Source organism: Apostichopus japonicus, chromosome 2 (assembly GCF_037975245.1).
Source record: "Apostichopus japonicus isolate 1M-3 chromosome 2, ASM3797524v1, whole genome shotgun sequence".
Classification (NCBI taxonomy): Eukaryota; Metazoa; Echinodermata; class Holothuroidea; order Aspidochirotida; family Stichopodidae; genus Apostichopus; species Apostichopus japonicus.
In genome coordinates this window covers 12,107,519-12,132,168 of record NC_092562.1, presented here as the reverse complement: position 1 = coordinate 12,132,168, position 24,650 = coordinate 12,107,519, and the positions used below count along the sequence as shown (strand labels likewise).

The window sequence follows — 24,650 nt, the reverse complement described above, 5'->3', positions numbered from 1 at the left end:
GCTGCCTTCACACTAATGACACTAAAGTTATGATCATGGTTTAAAAGCAGCATAAAACACTAATGCATACTCAACACTCTTTATGCATATCACCATTGTGTCCAACTTGAGGTGAGATGGTTAATTGAAGTAGAATGTTCTTATATCAACCTTGCAGTAAGAGGCTTTAATCAAAACTTACTTACTTAATATGAAAATAAAACCAAAGTAGTTGGAAAGTTGATAGTAAACAACAGCTCTTTCTTGAAGGAGTATGAAATGGTTTGCTATATTAGTAATTGCAGCTGCTCCCTGCAGTCTCTTTAATGAGTGTAATAATGAAAACCATCATCAAAGAAAATGAATTCAAGACACTCTGTTATAAGTTTGAATACATCTTTTATTGTGTAAAGATAACGCTAGAGTTGCCTTGATGTTACTGTTTCAAGCAGGAGCCATGTTGTAGAATAGAATTACCTTGATGTAACTGGCATTGATATAGTCAGCCCTAACATCACTGCCATCTGTATCCAGCCTAACCCTTGAATGATCATCTTGGTAAAATCAACAAAAGTAAAAGCTCATCATTACAACATCTGTGGTGTACAGAATCCCCGCAAAAATTCTAAATGATTCCGACAGATCAGCAGCTTTTGTCCTTTATTTTACTGTCATTATTGAGTATTTGTCATAAGAAGGAATTTTTGACTAAACTTGACTAAACTTTGGTAGTCTTGAGATATAGTTTTAGAGAATGTTGATGTAATTGCTTTAAGAGTCTTTATAAAGCTTGAAGTTGAAGCAACCAGATAAGCTTAAAACATTATAATCCACATTTTGAACTAACAAATCATTCAGGGATGTAACAAGTCAGCAGAGCTGTGACAGCCTGCTCAGGAAGCTCAAAAGATTCATGCTGGTATCACCCAACAAGTAATAGAACATCATTAACTCTCTATAAATTACAACCTGTCACATAACCTGGTAACATGAAATATAACTCTAATGGAACAAGATTATGATGTTAACTTACATGGCAAGAGAGCCTTGAAGAAGTTTTTTGATTTATTTTGTAACTTTACAGCTGCAGTCCAAGGGTGTTGCTGTCCTTTTTTGAGGGCCTGATGCAAGAAAACAAAAGTGGTTTGATATCTGAAACGATGCATAAAGACAACTAAGGACATGAAACTAATTTAAAAAGCAAGAAGACATAAAGATTAAGAACTAATCACAGTGTTACTCTCTTGCTTCCAACTCAGTGTTAGCATTGACATTAGTGTGTGATATAATGACATGATTCACTTCGTAAATTCCTCATTGTCTATAACAGGAAACAATAAAATATTGACTTGGCATTGATCATTGTCAACATTATGCTATTCTACATGGTCATAATCTACACTTTAACACAGTCAGTTCCTTTGATCGTAGTAAAGTTAAACTATGAATTGATTCACATGTTCATCTTCAAGTTATACTTTCTATTCATTACTATTTTTATCTGGTCATCAGCCGGGTAAATGAACTACACATCTTAAATATAGTTAATCTAAACAAGGGATTAAAATCATCATGTTAAATGTTCATCTTCAGGTTACACTAACTATTCATTAATATATAGTAAATCTGATCATCAGCTGGGTAAAATAACTACACATGTTATTTACAGTTCATCTCAACAACTTAGCTTAAGTCATATTTCATTTTAAATGGTCATCTTCAGGATATAATAATTTTCGTTACTTTATAGGAAAGTCTGATCATCAGATGGGTAAACTAACTACACATAACTATAGTTCAGTTGGTAAATACTACAATGTCCAGTTTCTCATGCACATATATTCAATAATTGCCATAAGAAACTTGATTGACAGGTTTTTCTGGGCGGCCTTTTCATATTTAAATTTCCATCCAATTTTCAGTATCCTACATAATAATTCTCCGACAACGTGAAGGACTGGACCATCTTGGACATGCCAGACCTGCTCGCCACTGCTGCTAACAGATCTGAACGGAGGACTATGTCAGCTTCAACCGTCATGTCTCCCCGACGACTTCACAGTCATGGGACTGAATGAATGACATAATAATTCATGAGCATTTCCAAACAGCCAATGAGCAGGAAGCAAGTATTGTAAAACAATATTGAGCCCTTGAAATAGTATTAGTAAATGCAGAAGAGTACATGTGTAATCAATCTCCTCAATATAGAACTGCACATACAATAAAACCACAGTATAAAGTATGCAGCACGCTGTTTGCGCAGTCAACGTTGCTTGAACGACATCAAACAGACAAAACTTGCCCACCCCACAAAAGAAAGAAAGTCAGAGTAAGGTTAGAAGTCTGACTGTCAAAGAGTGAGAATCGGAAAGGAAATTGTCAGACAATCGTTAAAGCTGGCGAAAGGCTTAAGTTTTGACGCACAGGTGGCAAAATTACTTCTGTCAGGTTCAGTGTGTCTGACCCTCTCTTTGATGTCAGTTGTGAATATTCATTGATTAATAAACAGCAGAGCTAATGAGTCTGCAAGATTTAACAAATTTAGGCCGTTATCTTGCATTTTTCATAACTTCGATGGAAGTCATTCAAATTGACGACTTGATCAGGCATTAACGTTAATGTGTGACTGATTCACAGCAATTTCGTAATAGTTTGCAGGTCCAAAGTAAACACTGATTCCAACTTTGAACAGGATTTGCTTACCTTGTGTGGACTTCTTACTTCATCAGTACTCCACTAGAGCAATGATATCTGTCTCTATATGTTAGTTTTAATGATTCATTACAGGTACTGCTGACAAACTTAACAATCTATATTTGTGATGTTGGCAGAGTACATAAATGCAAAATAAATAATGATACCAGAAGGATTTAAACCAGAGTGTATCATGAAAATAATGAATTACTACTTACTGTGAATTGTTGGACAATTTCACTAATGACCTTTGACCTTTCTCTACCCATGAAAGTCTTATACTCTGTAATCTTCATTGGTCTTGGTGTTATTGGTTTGCTAGCTCTGAGAGTGTTAATATAAACTCCTGTGTATTCCTCAAACATCTCAGGGTCTTCATATTCTGTATCATCCTCACTTTGCAGGTCTGACTGAGGAACGCTTGGTAATTTACGAACATCTGTTTCTCCAAGGTTGACATCCTCAAACTGGTAGTCGGTCTGTCTCTTAATGCCCTGACGAGGAATAGCCTTGGGTGTTGCATCAGCTGTTTCAACAATGGTCCTCTCAAACCTTGATACTTGTGTGGGAGCTTCTCTTTCGCTAAGATCTTGATATTTTGGAGCTGGAGTATTTCTGGATTGTTCGTCTAGAGCTATGTAATATCCAGGATCATCAGTTACTCCTGGAATTAATATCAGGTGCATTGTTTGTTGGGAGATTTATTAAGTAACATTACATTTTTACAACCAAGCTTCTATGTATACCTCATAATGTTTTTTTTTTAGTGCTATTAGTTAGAGAGGAACAACTTTGTGGTGCAGTGTATAACACTTATTTCCTTACCACTAAAAGAAAAAGGATCCCTGTGGTTGATTTAAAATCAATATATAGTAATAGAATATTTCAAATATGACACTTGTTATGGTAAGGTTATGAATCAAAACTACAAGGATCTAAAATTTCAATTCGTGTCAAAAACAAGGTTCAATCCACAGACACTCAAGAGTTTATTGGTATTCATAGGTGAAGGGTGAACTCTAGATACCTGATTAACAGTCATGTTGACATGTTTTAAGTGATAAAGTATCTTAAGAACTAACTAGAAACATACTCACCAGCATTAACATCTTGTTCATCTACTGGTTTAGACTCACTCGCAGGCTTTCGCCGGATTCTATTCAAATGATTGTTGGACAAATTGAAAGAAAAAGTCGTCCAGCAATTGCATTAAATTAAAACTTTAAAGAATTGGGAAGATCATATAATATAATTTCCTTTATTTGTAAGGGAAAGGTTTGACATGCAGGCAGGTCCTTTCAAATATCAAAATAAAACAAGGGGTGTTTGTTCCCTGGCTTGTCCACTAGCATCAAAATGGAGGAAACATTACCAGCCTAATGATTCATAAACCATCTTTACAATTTTGTGGAAACTTATTTACCCCTCCAAGCCCCACTCTCCTCCAAATAAAAAATATAGATGATGCTGATCTTTTAGGTTTGCTTCAATTCTTTTATTAGGAATGTTGGATATCTATGCATGAAGTGAGAGTTCATGCTGGATTGGGCACTGAATTGTCAGAATTTACGCCAAACGTCCCACCTCCCTTTGGTCACTCCCTCCCGGCCAGCTTACAGTCCCGCCCCAACCATTGGTCAAAGCCCAGATAATCCACTTCAGATCAATCAGGGGAATGATCAGGCAGTTCATATTCAACTCTAATACCAAACTTTATATTTAAATCTGATAGCCACCTTACCGCTTGATTATCACCACCAACAGAATAATGATGAGCAGGACTGGAATCACCAGGGCAACTAGATAAACAGGTGGGGAAGGAGGCTCACTCGCTTGAATGAAAAGTTAAAGAAACACTACTGTTAAAAGAACGACAACTTGTATTTGTTTAATATTACACTTTTTCCATCAGTTTTGTTAAAGCCGCAATACGTTATTGCTGATGAATTTCAGAAAACATATTAACAAATGAAAGACAATGAAAGATTTCACCCTACTTACTTTGCAGAGTGAAAATAAAGAACTTTGGGAACTTATTTCCCTGCATTACAATTATATATTTTCACATGAACTGACCAACACCTTAGTTGAACAGTTCACAATCACTGATGTATAAATATCTTTCCTTGTCATTGTTTATACAAACTTTGTTTTGCCTGAACTTCCAGTGTTTAATTAATATAATAAAACCTGTGACATCAGAGAAGGGAATTTTGCTTTATGAGCCCTTTGTTGATGTTGTTCATTCAGTTACTCATCACCATATGAGATTTAGATCATCATAACGGGGATGGCCTAGATTAAACATAACTGCTTTACAGTGTGAGAAGCAATGCATATCTCCACCACATGCTTTATGCTCCAGTTTTATCAATTTAATGAGGCTTATCAGTCATATTTCATGAACTAGTGTACTTTTGATCTACTTCACCATTGGTGCTTTTTTATCTGCTTAAAGTTATTCGCTCTGTTAAATAGTTTGATTCGCTGCACCAGCTTCAACATGCCCCAACACTGCAGTCTTTAAAACAGTAATTAGATCAATCTGACAATAAGTTTGCCAAATACCAAAGTTAGGAAATGTATGTCGTGATTTAAATATTTTAACTATTACAATCACAGAGATGAAGATTATGTTGACAATCTTTGACATAGCTTAAAGCTGAAACAATTCAGTTCAGTTTATGTACTCTTTGAAACAATCCTATTCCATTGCAATGTGGGAAACTAGTTGCATGATCTACCTTGCAGAGTGTAACCAAAGATAATTCAAACCTTTATGAGAAATATTTTGTATTTGTCATTTTATAGTAAACGTTGTCATGAACTTAAAAATTAAATGGATGAAAATAAATAATTATATACTTTACATGCAGCTGGCCAACAATAACATGTATGTCTGGAGTATCAATAATTTTTAATCATCTGAAGGTGGGCATTTTGTTACTACAAATCACTGTTTTGATTGAGGCTATGATAACCTTGTTGAACATTCACATTAAAGTTACAGACTGCAGTTTCCTGTGGGCCTGAGTCTGTATATCACTGTTGTTATACCAGTAGAGAAAACTGCTTTAAAAAAAGTGTATTAAGCTAATATATACTTTCATGATTACTGTATCTTAATAATCACCTTCTTGTACAATCACATCAAAGGTACAGACTGCTTCATTTCCTGCTGGGTCTGCATATCTATAAGTCACTGTAGTCCTACCAACAAGGAAACTTGATCTGCGTGGATGTGACTGGTTGCCCAGTGTAGCAGTACCAGAATTATCAGAAGCAGTGGGTTCAGTCCAGGAAACAGTCACACCTAGAGCACCAATCTCAACAGTACGAAATATATCACTTGGACAACCAGAGATGACAGGTGGTGTAAAATCAGCTTTGAAAGGAGAACAAAGGGAGAATAAAGTAACCATTTAATGTGGGCATTACCTAGAACTATATATTTAGAAACTATAGAAAACAGAAAGCATATATTCAATCCAAGATGAATTAACTTTATCTCACAAGACAGTCAAGCTCATAACAGCGAGCCATCAGTCTCAAATCGTGGGGAATAGACTTATACAGATTTAAATCGACATATACCAATTTCCTTTGACTTATACCAGTTTCCAGCAGCTTAAATTGACTTCTACCGATTTAAATTGCCATATACCAGTTTAATTTGACATTTACCAATTTAAATCGACATGTACCAGTTTAAATCGATGATATGTCAATTTAAATCGGTATATGCCAATTTAAATCGACACACAGCAGTTTAAATCAATGATTTGTCAAATTAAATGGTATATGTCATTTTAAATCAACATATACCAATTTAATTTGACTTATACCAGTTTAAATTGACATATACCAATTTAAATCCACATATACCCATTTAAATCGATGATATGTAAAATAAATCGGTATATGTCAGTTTAAATCAACATATACCAGTTTTAATCGATGATATGTCAAATTTAATCGGTAGAAGTCAATTTCCTTGGACTTATACCAGTTTCGAGCAACTAAAATTGACATTTACATATTTAAATCGACTTATCATCTTTTGATCTACTTGGTACTTGTTTATCTGCTTAAAGTTATTCGCTCTATTTATTAGTTTGATTTGCTGCACCAGCTTCAACATGCCCCAACATGGCAATCTTTAAAACAGTAATTAGATCAATCTGACAATAAGTTTTCAATACGAAAGTTAGGAAATGTTTGTCATTATTTTAGTATTTTAACTATTACAATCACAGAGATTAAGATTCTTTGTTGACAATCTTTGACCTAGCTTAAAGCTTAAACAATTCAGTTCAGTTTATGTACTCATTGAAACAATCCTATTCCATTGCAATGGTGGAAAACTAGTTGCATGATCTAACTTGCAGAATATATCCAAAGATACTTCAAACCTTTATAAGAAATATATGTGTTTGCCATTTTATAGTAAATATACTAATTATATATTAAATAGATGAAAATACATATTTAAATGAAATACATGCAGCTATCCATGACCTCTTGCTTAAATACTTAGTTCACAAAACCAACACAACAAATAATTTAAAAAGTTCCCTTGATACATTAAATTTTTAATCTGGGGAGAGGCTTCAGCCTTGGCAGAAGGGCCCCTTGTTTAGGAACTGGGTGGCTAGAGGGCTTGTGAGTCAAACCCCAGAAGAATAGTTCTCCTCTGGGGAACAGCCCAGTCACCGGAAACTTTTTTTCTTAGCATATGGGTACATCCCGGCTGGGTGGGTTTGCCAGGTCTGGAGCAACATCCCATTATTTTTTTCTAAGTAGTTTCCATTACTCCTTAAAAGCTTCCAAATTATGTGTGCTGCTTGTCTTCCTCTTCCCTTGATTCAACAAACTGCTATTGTCTGTTTTACTCAAAATTTCTAATTAACCTGCAGGAGTTTCATTCTGACCATGCATCATCAGACAACAACAACATTTAAGTCTGGAACAGCAATAATTTTTAGTAATCTGAAGGTGATTATTTTGTTACTACAGATCACTGTGCTATAATAACCTTGGTGATCATTCACTTCAAAGTTTCAGACTGCAGTTTCCTTTGGGCCTGAGTCTGTATATCACTGTTGTACCAGTAGATAAAACTGCTTTAAAGAGTGTAGTAAGCTACAACATACTGTCGTGATTAATGTATTTTAATAATTACCTTCTTGTATAATGATATCAAAAGTACAGACTGCATTGTTTCCTGCTGGGTCTGCATATATATAAGTCACTGTATTTCTACCAAAAAGGAAACCTGATCCAGGTGAATGTGACTGGTAGACAAATGTAGCAGTACCAGAATTATCAGTAGCAGTGGGTTCAGTCCAGAAAACAGTAAAATTTGTAGTACCAATCTCATCAGTATGAAATATATCACTTGGACAACCAGAGATGACAGGTGGTGTAACATCAGCTTTGAAAGGAGAACAAAGGGAGAATAAAGTAACCATTTAATGTGGGCCTTACCTAGAACTATATATTTAGAAACTATAGGAAAAAGAAAGCATATATTCAATCCAAGACGAATTAACTTTATCTCACAAGACAGTCAAGCTCATAACAGCTTCATGTAAACTGGATTTGCTCACTTTCCAATTCCTAAAAGTGTATGAAGACATTTTCAGATGGTCCCAGACAAGTTTACTTCATTAACTCATCATGGTGCAGCAGGTGATGAAGAGTTAATATTACAGATTGTTACAAACATGGTAATTTACTATTGTACAGGATCACTCTTCTTTTTTTATCAAGGTCAGACACCACTGTTATTTGTGATATGTACCCACAACACCTCCTGCTCTCAATACAGGGGCATCAATCCCAACTGAAAAGTGGGGGACATAAATGACTGAACATGGATAAAACTGAAGGAGTGTGCATGTAGCGCACACATTCCAGCAAGTTGGTGCAAAGCTTTCATCATAGTGGTGTTCAGGGGTCTCTGATGGGATTCAGGGGTGAATGCCCTGCGGGGATCCAAGTTTGCTTCTGTTTGGTCCCTAAATTGATGTTAGCCATAAATATATTTAGGAAAGTAATTTGACTTAAATTAAGAAAGATTTATCTATTAAGCATCCAGGTGTAAATAAGGGGATTAAGAAAATTAAACGGAACATTCTAAACTTTGCACATAAGAATAAAATCATCCTTTTATACAGATGTCTTCTCATTCACAAATATCATAAGTACATTTGTAAAGAATTCACTGGGCACATTCACTTCATCAGAAACATAAAAGCCTGTAAAATACTTCAGAGCAGTAGCCTTGGAAGTGGGGGGGGGGGGGGGGGGGCTGAGGAACATCAAAAACATGTATCAGCCAAATGTTACATAGTGATGTATTGCTATAATAAGGCCTTCTTTAAGAAATTTGCAGTAAGCTAAAGGGGACCATCATGACACAACCTAAGCAAAGCGCAACCATAGGTTAGCGCGTAGCTTAGCAAGAAATGTTTTGCCAAAAATTACCTCCCAGATTGTCAGAAATGTCACTTCCCAGCAGGGTCTTAGCTAGCAATGCGTCTCGCCGTCTTTGAGACGGCTAGATCGAAATGAAAGACGGCCGAATTTGAGTGGGACGGCTTTTGAGACGCCAATAAATGGCTCTGTAACTATTAGTTATTTGTATGTACTGCTCAGTCAACGGGCGCCGCACGTTTAAAATGATGACACAACACTGTGAAATAATCACTGAAAAAACCCTGACAGTCGATCCTTTCGTTATGCTTGGAATAGTCCAGTCAACAACACAATATAAAAACCTACACTCAATAGCCAACCACCTAGCTAGCTAAGAAAAAATCGTTTCGTCGCTTGAACATTTTCGCACACCCGTGTATTTGTATTTATTCTTTCCAAGCTAGGTGTTGTGTATCACGGTACTGTGGAAAGAGTCAAAACACTGTGGTGTGAGCTAATATTGACAGCTCCTGCGATGTTTTCCTTATATACCTGAAAAGGCAGGAGGGAAAAGTTTTGCGTCGTAGTAACGACCATGCAGTCTGTCTAGTTTCAAAATGGCGCGAAATTTCCGATTAATTTATATTAATGTGATATTGCGCGGGTTCGAGAAATCATTTGTCAAGGCAATACAATAGGATGTATGCAACACAAGCCATCTTGCTTCGCAGTTAGTATGAATATCAACCCTTTTTTCATTACGGTCGCATTGGCGATGACCATTCTCGGCTGGGGATGATAATTTCTGGAAAAATTAACGATAGTCGCCAGACCTATAATACTGTGGCGATCGGTTTTTGCAACTGAAAATTTCACCAATACTTTACAAAAATAACGAAGGTACCCGCCCGACGTGGTACAACCCGGTTCCTAATTTATTACCCGAATCCTATAGGATTCCTACGCAAAGTGTGATTTTTTTTTGCAAACCGATGGTTAGGCAGATTTCCCATTGACCAAGTTAGTGTGGTGTAAGGCTACCATGTGGTCGAAGATAACAGCAATAACGAAAGTATTCCATTGATATCTTATAACTGCGTCACAATTTCAGCTAATAAACAGACGGCTAGGCTAGATCACCTCTATTGACTTAGTGTGATGTTAGGCAACCATGTGGTCGAAGTTGTCTGGGTTATAGACGGGATAACAAAACAATAATCAGCGCAAGTGGCTTTTTTTCTAATCGTTTATTCCAAATGCGATCAAATTGCGCGAATCGCGCAATCTAGTGGCTAATGCGAACCCTGGGCCTGCATATAAGATAGTAGTACTAGTAGTAAATGTTTAAGAGCTAAATTGGATATTTATATGGTCTGATCCAATAGACGTGGAGAGCAAGCATAATCAGCGGCGGCAGTGTGAGCTAGTAGTAATGTTAATTATATGAAGTACAGTAATTAACAAGTTAATGAAAGAAACAAAAGCAAATAGAAATTATTGAGGAAGGTTTTATACCTTATCTTACACCTACGTATTTGAACATGAAAACATAAAGTAAGATATTTTTCACCGTACCCATTTTGTTAGAAAATAATATACATTAGCCTATTATTTTAAAATCAAAATGTACTACGAGCCACTGACATCAGTACTACCTACTAGCTTCAAAGTTCAACGTTAGTAGTCAGTACCGTGACAGTAGTGCTACTTGATGTTGAGCCTAGGCCTTTTTTTGTACTAATATTTAGCATATCGAAGTGGCGATCACATTTTCATTCTGGGCCACCAGAATTTGGAAAAATATATAGATATAGTCGCCACAGAATTTCTCCTAGTGACCGCATTCAATGGGGAATGAAAAAGGGTTGAATATGATTGTTACCATGGTAATATATGAAGACATGAACTTTTTTCGTGGATTTCCTTGATTTCTTTTCTACCTCCGAAATTTACATCTCTCAATTTCCGTTAATTTTTTAACAACAGCGTTACTGTATCATTTGATCCGTCATTCGCATGTTTTTCATTACCGAATCGATGCATATCCAACCTGCAGAGGGACAAAAACTATTATCCTAACACACTGTAGCATACGCAAACTGGAGCTTATACCGCAAATTTTTCTCTGGATTTTCATAACGTTCCCAACATTATTGCAACAATATTTTCATAAATTTCCTATGATTTTCAATATTTTAGTATCATTAGAGAAGTGACAATTGAGGAGAAGTGTAGTGCTGTAGCTGCTGAATATTATTCCAGATTAAAACAGACTATTGTGTACATTTTATGAACAGTAACATTTTAAGTATGGGTCACCATGATTGAAAGAATCAAGTAGGGTGAAAACGACAGGCTAGGCATGTGGCTTCAGTGTGCATATTTTGGTGTGAAACTTTGCTTTTGAGTGTTTTAATCAATTTAAAAATCTTTATAAAATAGGCACCAAAATTTTGTCTTTAAACCTCGAATTTCTCAGAGCTTCTGGGGGCTTGGACCCCTGTACCCCAACCGGGGCGTTGCCCATGGACCCTACCACAGACCCTAAGGCATGCCCATGGACCCCACCTATAACTGTGTCGCGCTGCAAGCTGACTGACGCCAACGGCATTAGTATAGTATCACCTACAAAGTTCAGTGATTTTTTTTTTACCCCAGGCTCATCCCTGTATGGATGACATTAACAGAATAAAGGCATACTTATTAGATACACAGTAGGCTATATATAATTGTAATATATCAATTACTATAAGCTGTTTTCATGGTGCACTTTTGCACCTAGTGTTTTATAGCACTTTTTATGTTTGAATTCCCCCAAAAAATCATGATGGCTTAGGTGTTTTCACAGCTTTCTAAGCATACTTTTAACCCCAATTGTGTCAAATAAACCATTGATAGGGGCTGGGCTTCCAGGGGCCCTAAGGCGGGCCCCTGGACCCCACCCGTAATAGGCTTCGCGCTTCGCGCTCGCGCAGGCGCCTTTGGCGCCAGATGGACAGTCTCCTGAGCACTCAGTAACAGATGAGACACCCTATTTGAAATTTCTGGCTAAGACCCTGCTTCCCAGGCCTTGTAAGTTGCATCAAAACATTCTTTATTTTGAGATCTCATGTATTAGGAATTAACACTATTCAAAAAAAAAAAGGTCAATTAGAAAAATATTATTTGGTTGGGGAAAAATAGGACTTAATGTTACTATATAAAGCTCCATTCCATTCATTGTTTTACACAGGTATTTGATTACATGCTAGGGCATTTCTGATGTTAGCCATAGCCTAGATACATGCTGAGAGGAAGCCATATTGGGAATTGAGGTGTAAATCAATTGTTTGGTTTGTGATATCATTATTTATTTGACATTTCAAAAAGGAACCTACTGGGAGTCAAATGAGCTGAGTGGGGAATGGGGGGGGCTGTGTAGGGGATTGTGCCTCAACATTCTTAGTTAAAATGCTGGGGCACTGACATAGGAGCTAACAATGAAACTAACAGGACCTTCATAAAACATATAGATGTAGTAAATATATTTTTAAACCTTTGTTCACATTTGACTGCTACACTGTTCACTCAATCGTAAAAATTGTTAAAACCAAAACAAATGCAGTCATCACATCCATGATTGTACGTATATGCGATGAGCGATTAAAATAAACATTGTGTTATTTTTGAACGCTATTCATACAGTATAAGCCTAGAATCTTGAGTTTGCACACTACTGACTAATGAAATCAGAAGAATATGTTATGAACATTTGGCTAAAACTAACTGAAATAGCTCATACAATCCAGGCTATCACATTATAAATAATTACTTTTACATGAAATACAACTATAAAATTGACATAATGGAAAGCAGCTTAGCGAATGCTGCAGGCTTTCATTATCTGGTGACTTACCTGTAGCAAATAGCCTTAGCGGTATGTATGGATGTGGTTCCTCATTTAATTTCTACGCTATAAATGAAACCGAATTTCTTATTTCAATCTAGTTGAAAAGTTATATTTTTCAGAGGGGAGATGAGCAGATGAGAATAAAGGAATAATAACTGCTAATATTTATCATGTAGTACAATACCTGAGCTCCCTTTATGAGATACACAATTCATTATGAGCCTGATAGGCCAACAGCCTACATGAGTCAGTCACTAAACCTTGGTTTTGTGTCCCCCACCCTTCAGAAAGTGGAGGGACATGGCTCCCTGCCCCCCCCATCCCAACCACATGATTGATGCCCGATTACATACATTGCACATGCTATCATTCCAGATTGGAAATTCAAGTCTGTGCTGAAAAAAATTCTTATCAGTGTAACTTTTGGTTTTCATTTGACTCTTATAAGCATGTTATCAAAACTCAATAAGTTCATCCTGTGTAGTAGATCAGACTAATACAACTAAAAGGTGCTACGTATCTCCTTTTGGGATGATATTTTCACGTATCGCCACATAAGGGCTAACGCAGTTCGATGGTCCTTATGTGGATACTCTCATAATGTCACATTAGGACTAATGCAGTTTGTTGGTCATTATGTGTATACTCTGATATCGCCACATAAGGACTAACATGGTTTGTTGCTCCTTATGTGGATACTCGAATCGTCACATAAGAATTAACAAACTGCTTAGTCTCTATGTGGATACTCAAATCAGCACATACGGACTAACGATCTGCGTTAGTCCTTATGTGGCGACATGCGAGATCCCCACATAAGGACTTGTGAATATTGTCGGTATTGGCGGTTATTATATGGCAGTGTTATGATCGCATGATAAGTAAAATGTTCTTGGTCATTATGCGGAGGTGCTATTAGTGCCACATTAGGACTTAAATTAAATTGTTCTTGGTCATAATGTGGTGATAACTTTTTTTCACATAATGGCTTAGGTTTACATAATTTTTTAATGCATATTTGTCGGTTTTGGCATTCCATAGCTTAAGGTACAGTATGTAGAAAAAAAGGAAATAATACAATTGTCAAATTCATCTGTAAATAATCAACTATATAGGAGGAAATGCTTATTTGATGAGGTTGATAAGCAGTAACTTTATAATTTGAGACAATGAACAATAAGGGTTTTGTTGACTGGCTTGACAATTAAATTTACTCAGGACAATTTGATGTTTCCATATTTACCTGTGCATGTAGATGGTAGTCCAGGTGTGAAAGGTGAACCAGTGTAACCGGACTTACATATACAAATGTAGCTGCCCATGGTGTTCATACATGTTGATGAGCTGCTATCACACAAATGGCTGTATGTACATTCATCTTGATCTGTAACCAAAGAGAACCATTCAGTTAAAGCCTATATGATAGAACTAGACTACTTGTCAAAACTTTTTAACTGAGACAGCTTGGTTTGCATGCATCTTCCTTCTTAAAGTTGGCTGCAAATTTTACTTTTTCCATCCTTCCACTGTCATTATTATGTCATCTATCCACTATATTACATTTGGCCTGATCCTTATGAAGAACCCAAATGTAGTCAATATTAATTAGCTTTGATCACAAGATGTGCCAGGCAGTAGATATTGATCAGAAGTATTCTTGAGTATTGTATTGTAGGATATTCAGAAATGTAAGGTAAATGAGGATGCAAACTGGTTGCTATTTGGATTAGCAAACATATATGACACACATCACCTACAGGATCTCATCTGACACTGCAGGTTGCTCTATTCCACTAAAATAAGGTGACCATATTATTTTCAGGGAACCTTGGGACATGATACTGTACACCCCCCCCCAACCCACCTTTTTACTGGCCATGTTTACATCAAAAGTTCATGTTGTGCAACAGATTAGTGTGTCACCATAATGGTTGCGGTTTATGACATTTTTGCTGATGTCAGAAATTTTAACTACAATTTTAGACCTTGCCAACTTGATGGATATATCCCAATTAAGTTTTTGTTTTAATTTTAACATCAAGTTAATTTCAGCTAGCATGGCTTACATGCACTCTGAGCTTCAAATTTGATGGACAGGGGTCTGGTGGCACATGGCTCAGTCCTCATGGAATATCCTGGGTTGTGGGAATAAACGTTTGTGCCACAATGGTTCAAGGGAGAGTGGAATTTTGAGGACCTCTTATTGTTTAAGTGGATGATAAACAAGTGCTGAAGTTTTGAAAACGTAATCCTAAATCAAGTATTATGTCCAAAATGCAAAAAATTTTGAACGTAACTGGGTGTTTCCCCATATTATCACCAAATTCAAAAAGATGTTTCCAGTGTAAAATATAACCTATGAAGTTATTCGATGATCTCTGTGCCTATGTCACAGTACGTCACCAATGGACAGTATGTTTGTAGTTGTAAACAATCACATCTTCTGCCCATGTTGTGTCTATATATGAACAGCCAAATTGGAGTTATGCTGGCCCTTTTCACAAATTTGAGATATTGCTGGGGCATATGACATAAAATCCTAGTGCATTTCCAGGGATAAGTTTCCCCAGGTACAGTCCTTGGAACATAGGGAGGTCTGGTCATTTTACACTAAAATAAAGATCATTGTATGAGTCCTACACCTTTTGTGTTCTATAATTTATCACTATACTTTTATGCAAATACAAATGCATTAAGTTGTAAAGCTATTAAACATTTTTTCAATACTTTTCATTTCTTTTATAATGCTGAATGGTGTGCAATCCAATTATGGCTATATACTGTATATAGTCAGAACTTGCTGCCATACTGTAGTATCTCATAAAGAGTCGGACTAGCTAAATACCTTTGCAACACTGACACTTATAGAGGCCTTGCCATGAAACAACAATAAACATCAAGCTACGATCCAACTCATAGGAACATTGTTACTGAAAGGTGTGTAGAGATAAGGTTCCTGTTAATCTGTAAATCATCAATTGACTGAAAATGTTTACTGGATGTAATTTAATAGTAGCTGTTTCTTTTAGAAGGCATGATCCTGAACAATAAGGAATGTAGAATTGGTTAAATTTAAAGGGAATTTGCAGATTGGCTGTAAATTTTACATTTCAAGGAGATTTCAATGTTTTCAAACATATTTACCTTGGCATGTAGGTTGTTCAGGTGGTGAGTAAGCTGAACCGGTGAAACCAACCTTACATACACAGCTGTAGCTGCCAATGGTGTTAATGCATATTGTTGAGCTGCTATCACACATATTAGCTCCAGGGAATGCACATTCATCAGCATCTGTTACCAAACAGAACCAAAATATATGATTTGGTGCAGACATATTTATATTAACATCTGGAAACCAAAAATAACAAAGAATGATGTAGGGTTTAGCTATTTCAGTATATTTAGATCATATGGAAGGGCTTCTTGACTGTTTGATTGAGATTATTAAAAAATACTTACATGACATCAATCTTGACAAAGATTTCAAATTTTCTAGATGCTGTGTTAAAATAATAAACTTGGCAACATGTCAAACCTCATTGTCATGACGGACTTGGCAAGTTTATACAATAGCATGACATCTTGACAAAATGTGTCAGATTGTCAAACATGCTAGCTCTACTGTAGGCAATTGCTACTTTAGGTGCATACATGCATCTGCCAACAAGTTGCACAAATTTGCCAGTGTTTTCAGAAGTGCACAAACAAGCAGCAGGCAAATGCTTCAAAACTAACTGCGTTCATTTTCAATGGGATGTTCACTCCTCCCATACTGCTATTGCTAGATATTGCTAGATATTGCTAGATATTGCTAGATATTGCTAGATATTGCTAGATATTGCTAGACACATATTGCTAGATACAACAAACATTATTATCATTAATTATTTTTATGTACAACATAAATGGAAGAGGTCTTCACAGTTTTCAACTGGTTGATAAACTTACTACCATAGTGTAAACTGAGCAGAAATTGTACATGTAGACAATTTGCAATGTATATACATGAATTTTTTTTATAATCTTGGAATTTGTAATGAACACTTTGAAAGTCAAAGAGAGATATCACTTTCAGTGATGAAAACAAAGAGAGTTTATAAATAATCATTGTGTATATCAGCCTATTTCTGTATAAAATTTCATTAAACTTGTACACTGGTCATACATAAGCCAGTCAAATAAAGTTGGAGAGCTTCATAAATAGCACACGTAGATATGGAATGCATTCACATATTGCTTTGAGATCCCCAATAGCAAAAGTTAATACATAGACGCTAATGGGTCTTCAAGTTTCATAAAAGTAATCTTATAATTCCATGTATGAAATTTGTAGGCAATGATAATTTTCATGGTACATCAAACAGTATTAGGAAAGATATGATTACAGCTCTTGATACATAAACACTTTTAAAAGTCAACCAAAATCAGTATATCTGCAGATTTTCATGCAATGTACAGTAATTATATTACATTTGAATGTTATCCTGCAAATATTAACACCAGAGCCTTTTGAAGAACTCACACAGAGTGGGAAGGGGAGGACAGACTTAGAAGAACTTTGAACCAAATGAAAACATTATCAGTGGCTAGACTATTTCCGATGAGGGTTAGGTAAGGTGGGGAAGGGGGTAGATGTATGTAGTGTCTACTGACAGCATACTTTCTAATGGTTTTAGAGAAGTCCACATAATATTTCAACAGGCACAATTGTTATCAGGTTTGTAACATTTATATTAGCAATATTTTTTATATTCTGATATAGTTTCTGAACATAGGAAACTGTTGTTTTCCTTAGAATCTGAACTACATGCTAAACATGCTACTGTACTTACAATAAGTACATTTCAGAGCTTCTTTCATCTAGATGAAGCTTTTTTTCCCCAGATGTTCAAGTTGTGTTTGACTTGCTTGTCACTAACATGAACTTAATAAGTAACAGCTGGAATAATCATGCAATCTGTTATTTTACACATGGAGCAAAAATAACAGGTTTTGTCCATTCTGCCCTGAATATAGTCCTTAATTTATTATGAAGAGCTTGAAAGGCCAATAAATGCTTTGACGTACCCAAAAATAGGTAGATTTGTTTTGTAATAAAAAGCCATGTATTTCACAGGTATTACTATTGCCTTTTCTCCTTCCCCATACCAACAAATCCACACAAATACACTTACTACTGTAACAAAGTTTCTTATAATATGTTGAATGCAACACTAAAACAGAAACTTTAGGAATCAAAGTTCCTATTGATCTAATACATGATATAACAGAATAAAATGAATGAGGTAGAGTCACTGAAGTGTTGACCTGGACATTCACATATAATGGTATGGTAACCCTCAAAGACACAAACAACACCCTCAAAGACACAAACAACACCCTCAAACACACATACAGCACCCTAAAAAACACATGTAAACAACACCCTTAAACACACATGTATACTACACCCTAAAAAGGCACATGTAAACAACACTGTAAAAGACACATACAACACCTAAAAGCTAGTCACACACTGCCCAAAGGAATGTGACAAACCTCAACTTAATTGTAATTGTAACATGGAAAATCATTGATAGTCAGTCACAAAGTTATCAAGATCAAGATTTTCTCCTGTTTTTATGATGCATGGTCAGTCTGGGAAACTCAGCATGTAGAGTTGGCAGTGTATGACTTAGTAAATGCAACCAATTACAGAGAATAATTTGAAAGTCACCTAAACAAGCACTAGCAATAACAGAAAGAGTCGTTGTTTGTGTTTATCATTCTTACAGTGTGTGGGATCAGTTGTATGATTTTGGGGTCTTCAACTCTTTACAACCATTGAAAGCTACGTCACGGTGGTGGATTTCAGTCTAGTCAGTGTCTGGCTGGCTTAACATACCATCATGCTGCAGTAGTTGTAGTAATAAGTGACCACATTTTCTCCTATTAAAGTAGCCTTGTAGTTAACATATTTACTGAATAACTTCTCCAAATATTATCCAACCAGAATGTCTGGCTATCAATGTTCTAAAGTTGTTATATTCACTTGAACTACAAAACAAGTGTGAAGGAAACTTTAACAAAAGGAATTGTGCAGCATACCATGTATCTCCATACTTAGCTACAGTATGATAGACAAAATTAGAACTTTTTCAAACTTCTTCAACAGAAATTTGTAGTTTCTATACAAAACATGTTTAATTCAATTCAGACACTATGGAAGCATGTCTATTTACCTGATCTAGATTACATATGCAAGTATTTTGAAGGTTTACCATTTTGACAAAATGACTTAATTGTAGGCCTTGTGTGTAGTGGTTATTTTAACTAGATTTAAGATACCATGTTAATGACATTGCAAGCATGAAGTAGAACTACCGTACTGTAACTACAGTAGCCATGGTCATCAAACATTCCATCTTGGGCAACAAGCAATTTATTTACATGAATATAGCTAGCTAGTACCTATATTACTTCTAAGTCAATAGGTCATGTCCCAAATGTTATTATATTGATCTGTGCTCATATTGGGTACATCCAGAACCATTACACGTATCTTTACAACTTTACAAAGTAAAAGACAATGTAACCAAGAATTAAGTTGGAAGAATAAGGAGGTCAATGTGTCACAGTATTTATGTATATTCATGATATGGGTAGGATATGTAGAACATTATAGCTAAAAGTTATTTAAAAGATGCATATTTCTTATCATGTTAACATTGGTGCAGTTCTGTGCACTTAACAAGCCAGTATCTCTTTATTGTTGTTGTTCTGTTTTCACTTACTGTAAAGGGATTAAAATAATTGTTACATTGCCAATTTAAAGAGTTGAAGCCAGAAATAAATCTTTGCTATGAAAGTGATAGATCTTACTATAACTACAATTAGTGGTTTTTGTTAATAAGGTACTGTTCTCTCTCATGTGTAAACAGCAAACAGAAAGTCTTCCACTAACCTATAACCTGATCATGTGTAGTAGCTATTACCTTTACAATGTACTTGTGATACTCAATAGACGTAACATCGTCATGAACATATGGTAACTGTCTTGATGTAAGGGGACTGGAGTTAAGAGCGGATCAAGTTGTTTGGTTTTTTTCATACCTAGTAATAATTCTGTGATCAGGGTGAAGCATTAATCTGTGCTCTTCAGTCATACATAACTAGCATCCCCATGGAAACTCACAGTGAAGGGTAATCTCTGGAGGAGCCTTGCAGCCATATTAATCAGGGAAGCGACAACTTAAATGAGATGTTTAGTTCAACCCTACCAGTCACATCTATTTGTTTAGAGCTGCAGTGTCATGTATCATGCTGACCAAATCATGTAATATTTGAATTTATACGTGCATGTCCCTTCTAAGAAAAGTGGTTGCAGCCATCTGGCTATTTAATAATACATGACATGCTAATTCAATAGGTTGCATCTTACAAATGTTATGTGTCATATCATTATTTTTATTTGGAAACCTGTAATTTTGTCACATCTAACATTACATGTATCGGGAAAGCCCCAGTAGAAAAAAACGTGTGTGCGCTGCTTGGATAATATACTGTATGCACGTGTCGAAAAGACTCACTGCATAGCTGTCGATCGCTGCTCGTATTCTCTGTTGCAATAACCTGGTCTGGAAGTTTTCCAAGCCTACCGCTATACCTGGAACGCGGGTTCAAATTGCAGGGCTTATCTGCGGTTACAATTTTTGCTCTACCTATGCATGCTTCAAGCAAGCCCAAGTTCTCCTGTACATTGAAGTTAGTGGTGTGAAGACTCGCGCAGAAAGAAACGTCTAATGCCGGTAATCTGACCTAGTTTTGAATGAGGTGTAACAGAAGTGTTAGACACCATCATCGATACCAGAAAATGCACACACAGCTTGCTACCATCAGTAATTAGACACTAGTGTACAGTCAGTACATACACCTGCGGTCAATACTGTCAGCACAGTGTACAAACAATATAGCGATGGACATCTCAGGTCCAGCTAAAGATAACAAGGTATCACGTTTCATTACTGTACTGTCTGCATATTGTAGTGACACAAACAACACGTCACTTGCAAGCAACGGAAAGTTAACATTTTCAGATGGTACGCATGTGGTTTGGGGCTATAGTCTTCAATGCCTTTAAAGTGATAAATTCATCTTTGTTTCAAGTGATATATGAATCAAGTTTGTGTATCAAAATTTGTTGCTGGTTGCTTACAAAATATTTCAAGCGCAAAGCTTGTTAACTTTGGCTAGGCTTAAGAAAAGTATAGCCAGCAAATGGTAGGATATAATTTTTCTATGGAAACTAAACATTTTCAGAAAATCTTTTTTTTAGGTTCTGCTAAACTCAAGGGGTAGAAAAAGTTCTTAGCCAGGATACGCTAATGTGTTTTCAACATGAAATCAGCTTTATTCATTGAACGATGTCATCTTTTTACATATTCGCTAAGACTCGATCCATTTGATGACAGTTTGTATAACACATCATACAAGTGGTTATATTGTTTGTGAGTTTTTGCAAACGATAATAACTATTACCACAGCAAAACACAAGTAGGTCTAGACCCAACTATATAGTTAAGACCTTTAGAGCTAGTCATAGCCTATGCTATGAACTTGGATAACATACATGTAACTTGCATTGTAGTCAGTATTGCGAAGTACGGAACACTGCAAAGTTTGGACAGTACCCTAAGAAATACACGATTTCACCATGACAACTTACAGCAAGTGCCAATTTCACGAAAAACTACAAAGCTACAGTTGTTTTCTCTCCAAATGACCCCACCATATCAAGTATATTTTCAGGTAATTTATACCATAAGATAGCCTTTATACTAGTTTTGGCGTGTTCTAAGGCTTAGGTGTCCGAACTTCGCAGTGTCCATGCTACTGAACAAGCCTTTTAATACATGTTAACTGTACTGTAGGCTGTAGTGTATGATACAAAACAGTTTTACAGTATCGAAGACCTATAGAGGCGTAAGCTTTTTCTAGTAATAATAACGTTAGGCTACAAAAGGTAATGTACCACATAACCGGCCAACTATAGCCATAGGGCAGAATATAAGACTAATATTCTGCTATATGACTGTAGCCTACACAGCCTAACCTAGCTATATGACTATGCCTAGGTCTGTTCTTGATACCCGTACGTGTATTTTTTTACTTCGTACTTGTTCTCCTGTATGAATCCAGAACAACGTACCTTGGGTTTTGCTTGGTTGCAGCTTATTGCAAGCCAACAGTACCGTGAAAAGGAAACATGGCGTAACATCGAAGTTAGCAAACATAGTATTACTAGTACAACTCAACCTTCAAGCTTCGATAATGTTGAATATTCTTGTGAAGTTTTACAACGATAATATTTGTGATTCAACATAGAATGTCTGACAGAATAGTTACTTTTTCGCATTAAGTTTTCGCATTATTTGTACTCATGCAGTCGCTAGCCACACTTTGAGGAAGTTTGTGTTCTATTCATGAATAAAGAAGTGAAACCGACATCGATATTGGCGCCAATGATGGCTTCTTTGCGAGTTCCTGCTTGCAGGAGGATCTAAATATATACATAAATACATCGTGTTCTAATGATTTATGGAAGTGGTATCGAATATGATATTGGCTTTGATAAGCCACCGATGGCTTCTTTGCGAGTTCCTGCTACATGCATACACCCTTACACACACACATATATACATTACCTTGTTAGTCACGTTTTACAACCTCCACAATATATGTTTATTCTACTGTCGTATCGTGTAGTGTCAAAGTTGTGTCACGTGACTCTAGTTACCAACTGCAAATGGCACGGATGGATGTTTCCATATCGGTGAGAATGTGAAATGCCTAACTAACTATGCTCACTTACTGCCTAATTACTTAATCAGCTTCCTTTGAATTCATTAATAACAATCTAAGCTTCTTTTTTATTCTTTCGCACGAACCAAGAAATAATGGAATAAATGCGTTTCAGTGGGATCAAGGAAAAGTTCTTAGTGCAAGGTATATATACATTTGCTTCTGCTCATGTACGAATCAGTCGCACGAACTATTAAGACCCATGATATGTTTAATAAAGTCCATATGTTATTCACCCCCACCACCCCCCCCCCCCACCACCACCATCCATTGAGTGACCCTCAATTACCATGGGTGACGCAATGAAATTCGGTAAGCTTCTTCATGCCAACAAATCCTAGGCTCACAGTATTCTAAAGGGCTAATGAATGGGCTTATGTTTTTTTTAATCTCCAACCTAACATAGTGTTGTTGCAAAGATAAAGTAGCAATTAAGCTTGTATCCAAACCACTGATGCTTGAAGTAGGCCATATCTTGCATAATTATCGGTTGTGATTTACTTTCGCATTTTCAGTTGTTCGACATCTCATGAGTCTCTGGGACGGAAGCAGGACACTTCGCCCAACAACCATTTCGCCCAACTGCCATTTCGCCCAACCTTACCATTTCGCCCAACCAGCCTGGTCATTTCGCCCAACCAGCCTGGTCATTTCGCCCAACCTTGATTAAATATGATATTTCAAAAGGAAACGTTCGGGAATTGTCAACGTTACAGGATACGAACCGAATATTAAGGAAACTTGAGGATTGATCAGTGTGTTAGGGGTTAGGTTTGATAGTAAACGTTCGAATATTAATGAATATTAAGGAAACTTGAAGTCCTTAACTTTGTATAACTTTAGTAAGGAAACGTTCGGGAATTTTTAATGTTACAGGATACGAACCGAATATTAAGGAATCTTGAGGATGGATCAGTGTTTTAGGGGTTAGGTTTGATAGGTTTGATATAGGCCTAGTAAACGTTCGGGAATTGTTAACGTTACGGGATACGAACCGAGTATTAAGGAAACTTGAAGTCGTGGTTAAATTGATTACATATGTGATTACATATGTGGTTACATTGATAAAGTGGTTACATTGATTAAATATAGTAATTCAATATTACGGACGGGTTTTATATTTTTTTCAATTTAATAAGGAAACGTTCGGGAATTGTTAGTCAGTAGGATGGATCAGTGTTTTAGGGGTTAGGTTTGATAGGTTTTTATGAAGACCGATTCCCCTGTGTTTGTATAATAATATAACTTCCATTGTATGCGTAAACGCCTAAAGTAGTGTAATCCTCCCATTATACCCGAAATAACTGCTCAGACTCCGATCGATATCGAGCGGACCTCACTTTATTGACCTATTACGAAGTAACCTAACCCAAAATAAATCAATTGAACTAGTGGAATAGAAAAAGTAATATTATTCTGACTGAATATTAGTAAAAATAAGGTTGGGCGAAATGACTATGATGGTTGGGCGAAATGACTATGATGGTTGGGCGAAATGACCAGGCTGGTTGGGCGAAATGACCAGGCTGGTTGGGCGAAATGGCAGTTGGGCGAAATGGTTGTTGGGCGAAGTGGCTAGAAAGCTCTGGGACACCATACACATGGGCCCAATGGACAATTACTTTGCAACACTTAACTTTACCAGAGAATTTGGTAAAAAGATAAATCTAAACACTGAAAATGATCTACTTTCCATGAGATCTAGCTCAGTGTCAATCTTGCATTAGTTTCATAGCTTGCGAGTCACTTCGCCCAACAACCATTTCGCCCAACTGCCATATCGCCCAACCAGCCTGGTCATTTCGCCCAACCGCGTTGGTCATTT

General features: G+C 36.4%; 1 protein-coding gene across 3 annotated transcripts in view; it reads right to left on the bottom strand.

The window, feature by feature from the left end:
- LOC139978255 (uncharacterized) overlaps nt 1–22,690 on the bottom strand; it is a 31,807-nt gene extending 9,117 nt beyond the window's left edge. The window contains exons 1-10 of one of the 3 annotated variants that reach the window (XM_071988286.1): nt 22,669–22,690; nt 16,130–16,276; nt 14,229–14,369; nt 7,859–8,110; nt 5,810–6,061; nt 4,418–4,508; nt 3,774–3,832; nt 2,895–3,340; nt 1,013–1,100; nt 457–533 (exon numbers count right to left, since the gene is read on the bottom strand). In XM_071988286.1, coding sequence (XP_071844387.1) covers nt 457–533; nt 1,013–1,100; nt 2,895–3,340; nt 3,774–3,832; nt 4,418–4,508; nt 5,810–6,061; nt 7,859–8,110; nt 14,229–14,369; nt 16,130–16,244 — 1,521 coding nt within the window. In that variant the 5' untranslated portion in view covers nt 16,245–16,276; nt 22,669–22,690. Of the gene's footprint in view, nt 1–456; nt 534–1,012; nt 1,101–2,894; nt 3,341–3,773; nt 3,833–4,417; nt 4,509–5,809; nt 6,062–7,858; nt 8,111–14,228; nt 14,370–16,129; nt 16,277–22,140; nt 22,618–22,668 lie in introns of those variants that run through there. The other 2 variants (XM_071988266.1, XM_071988277.1) reach the window with 2 other exon arrangements.
- Between the last annotated feature and the right edge of the window lie 1,960 nt (nt 22,691–24,650).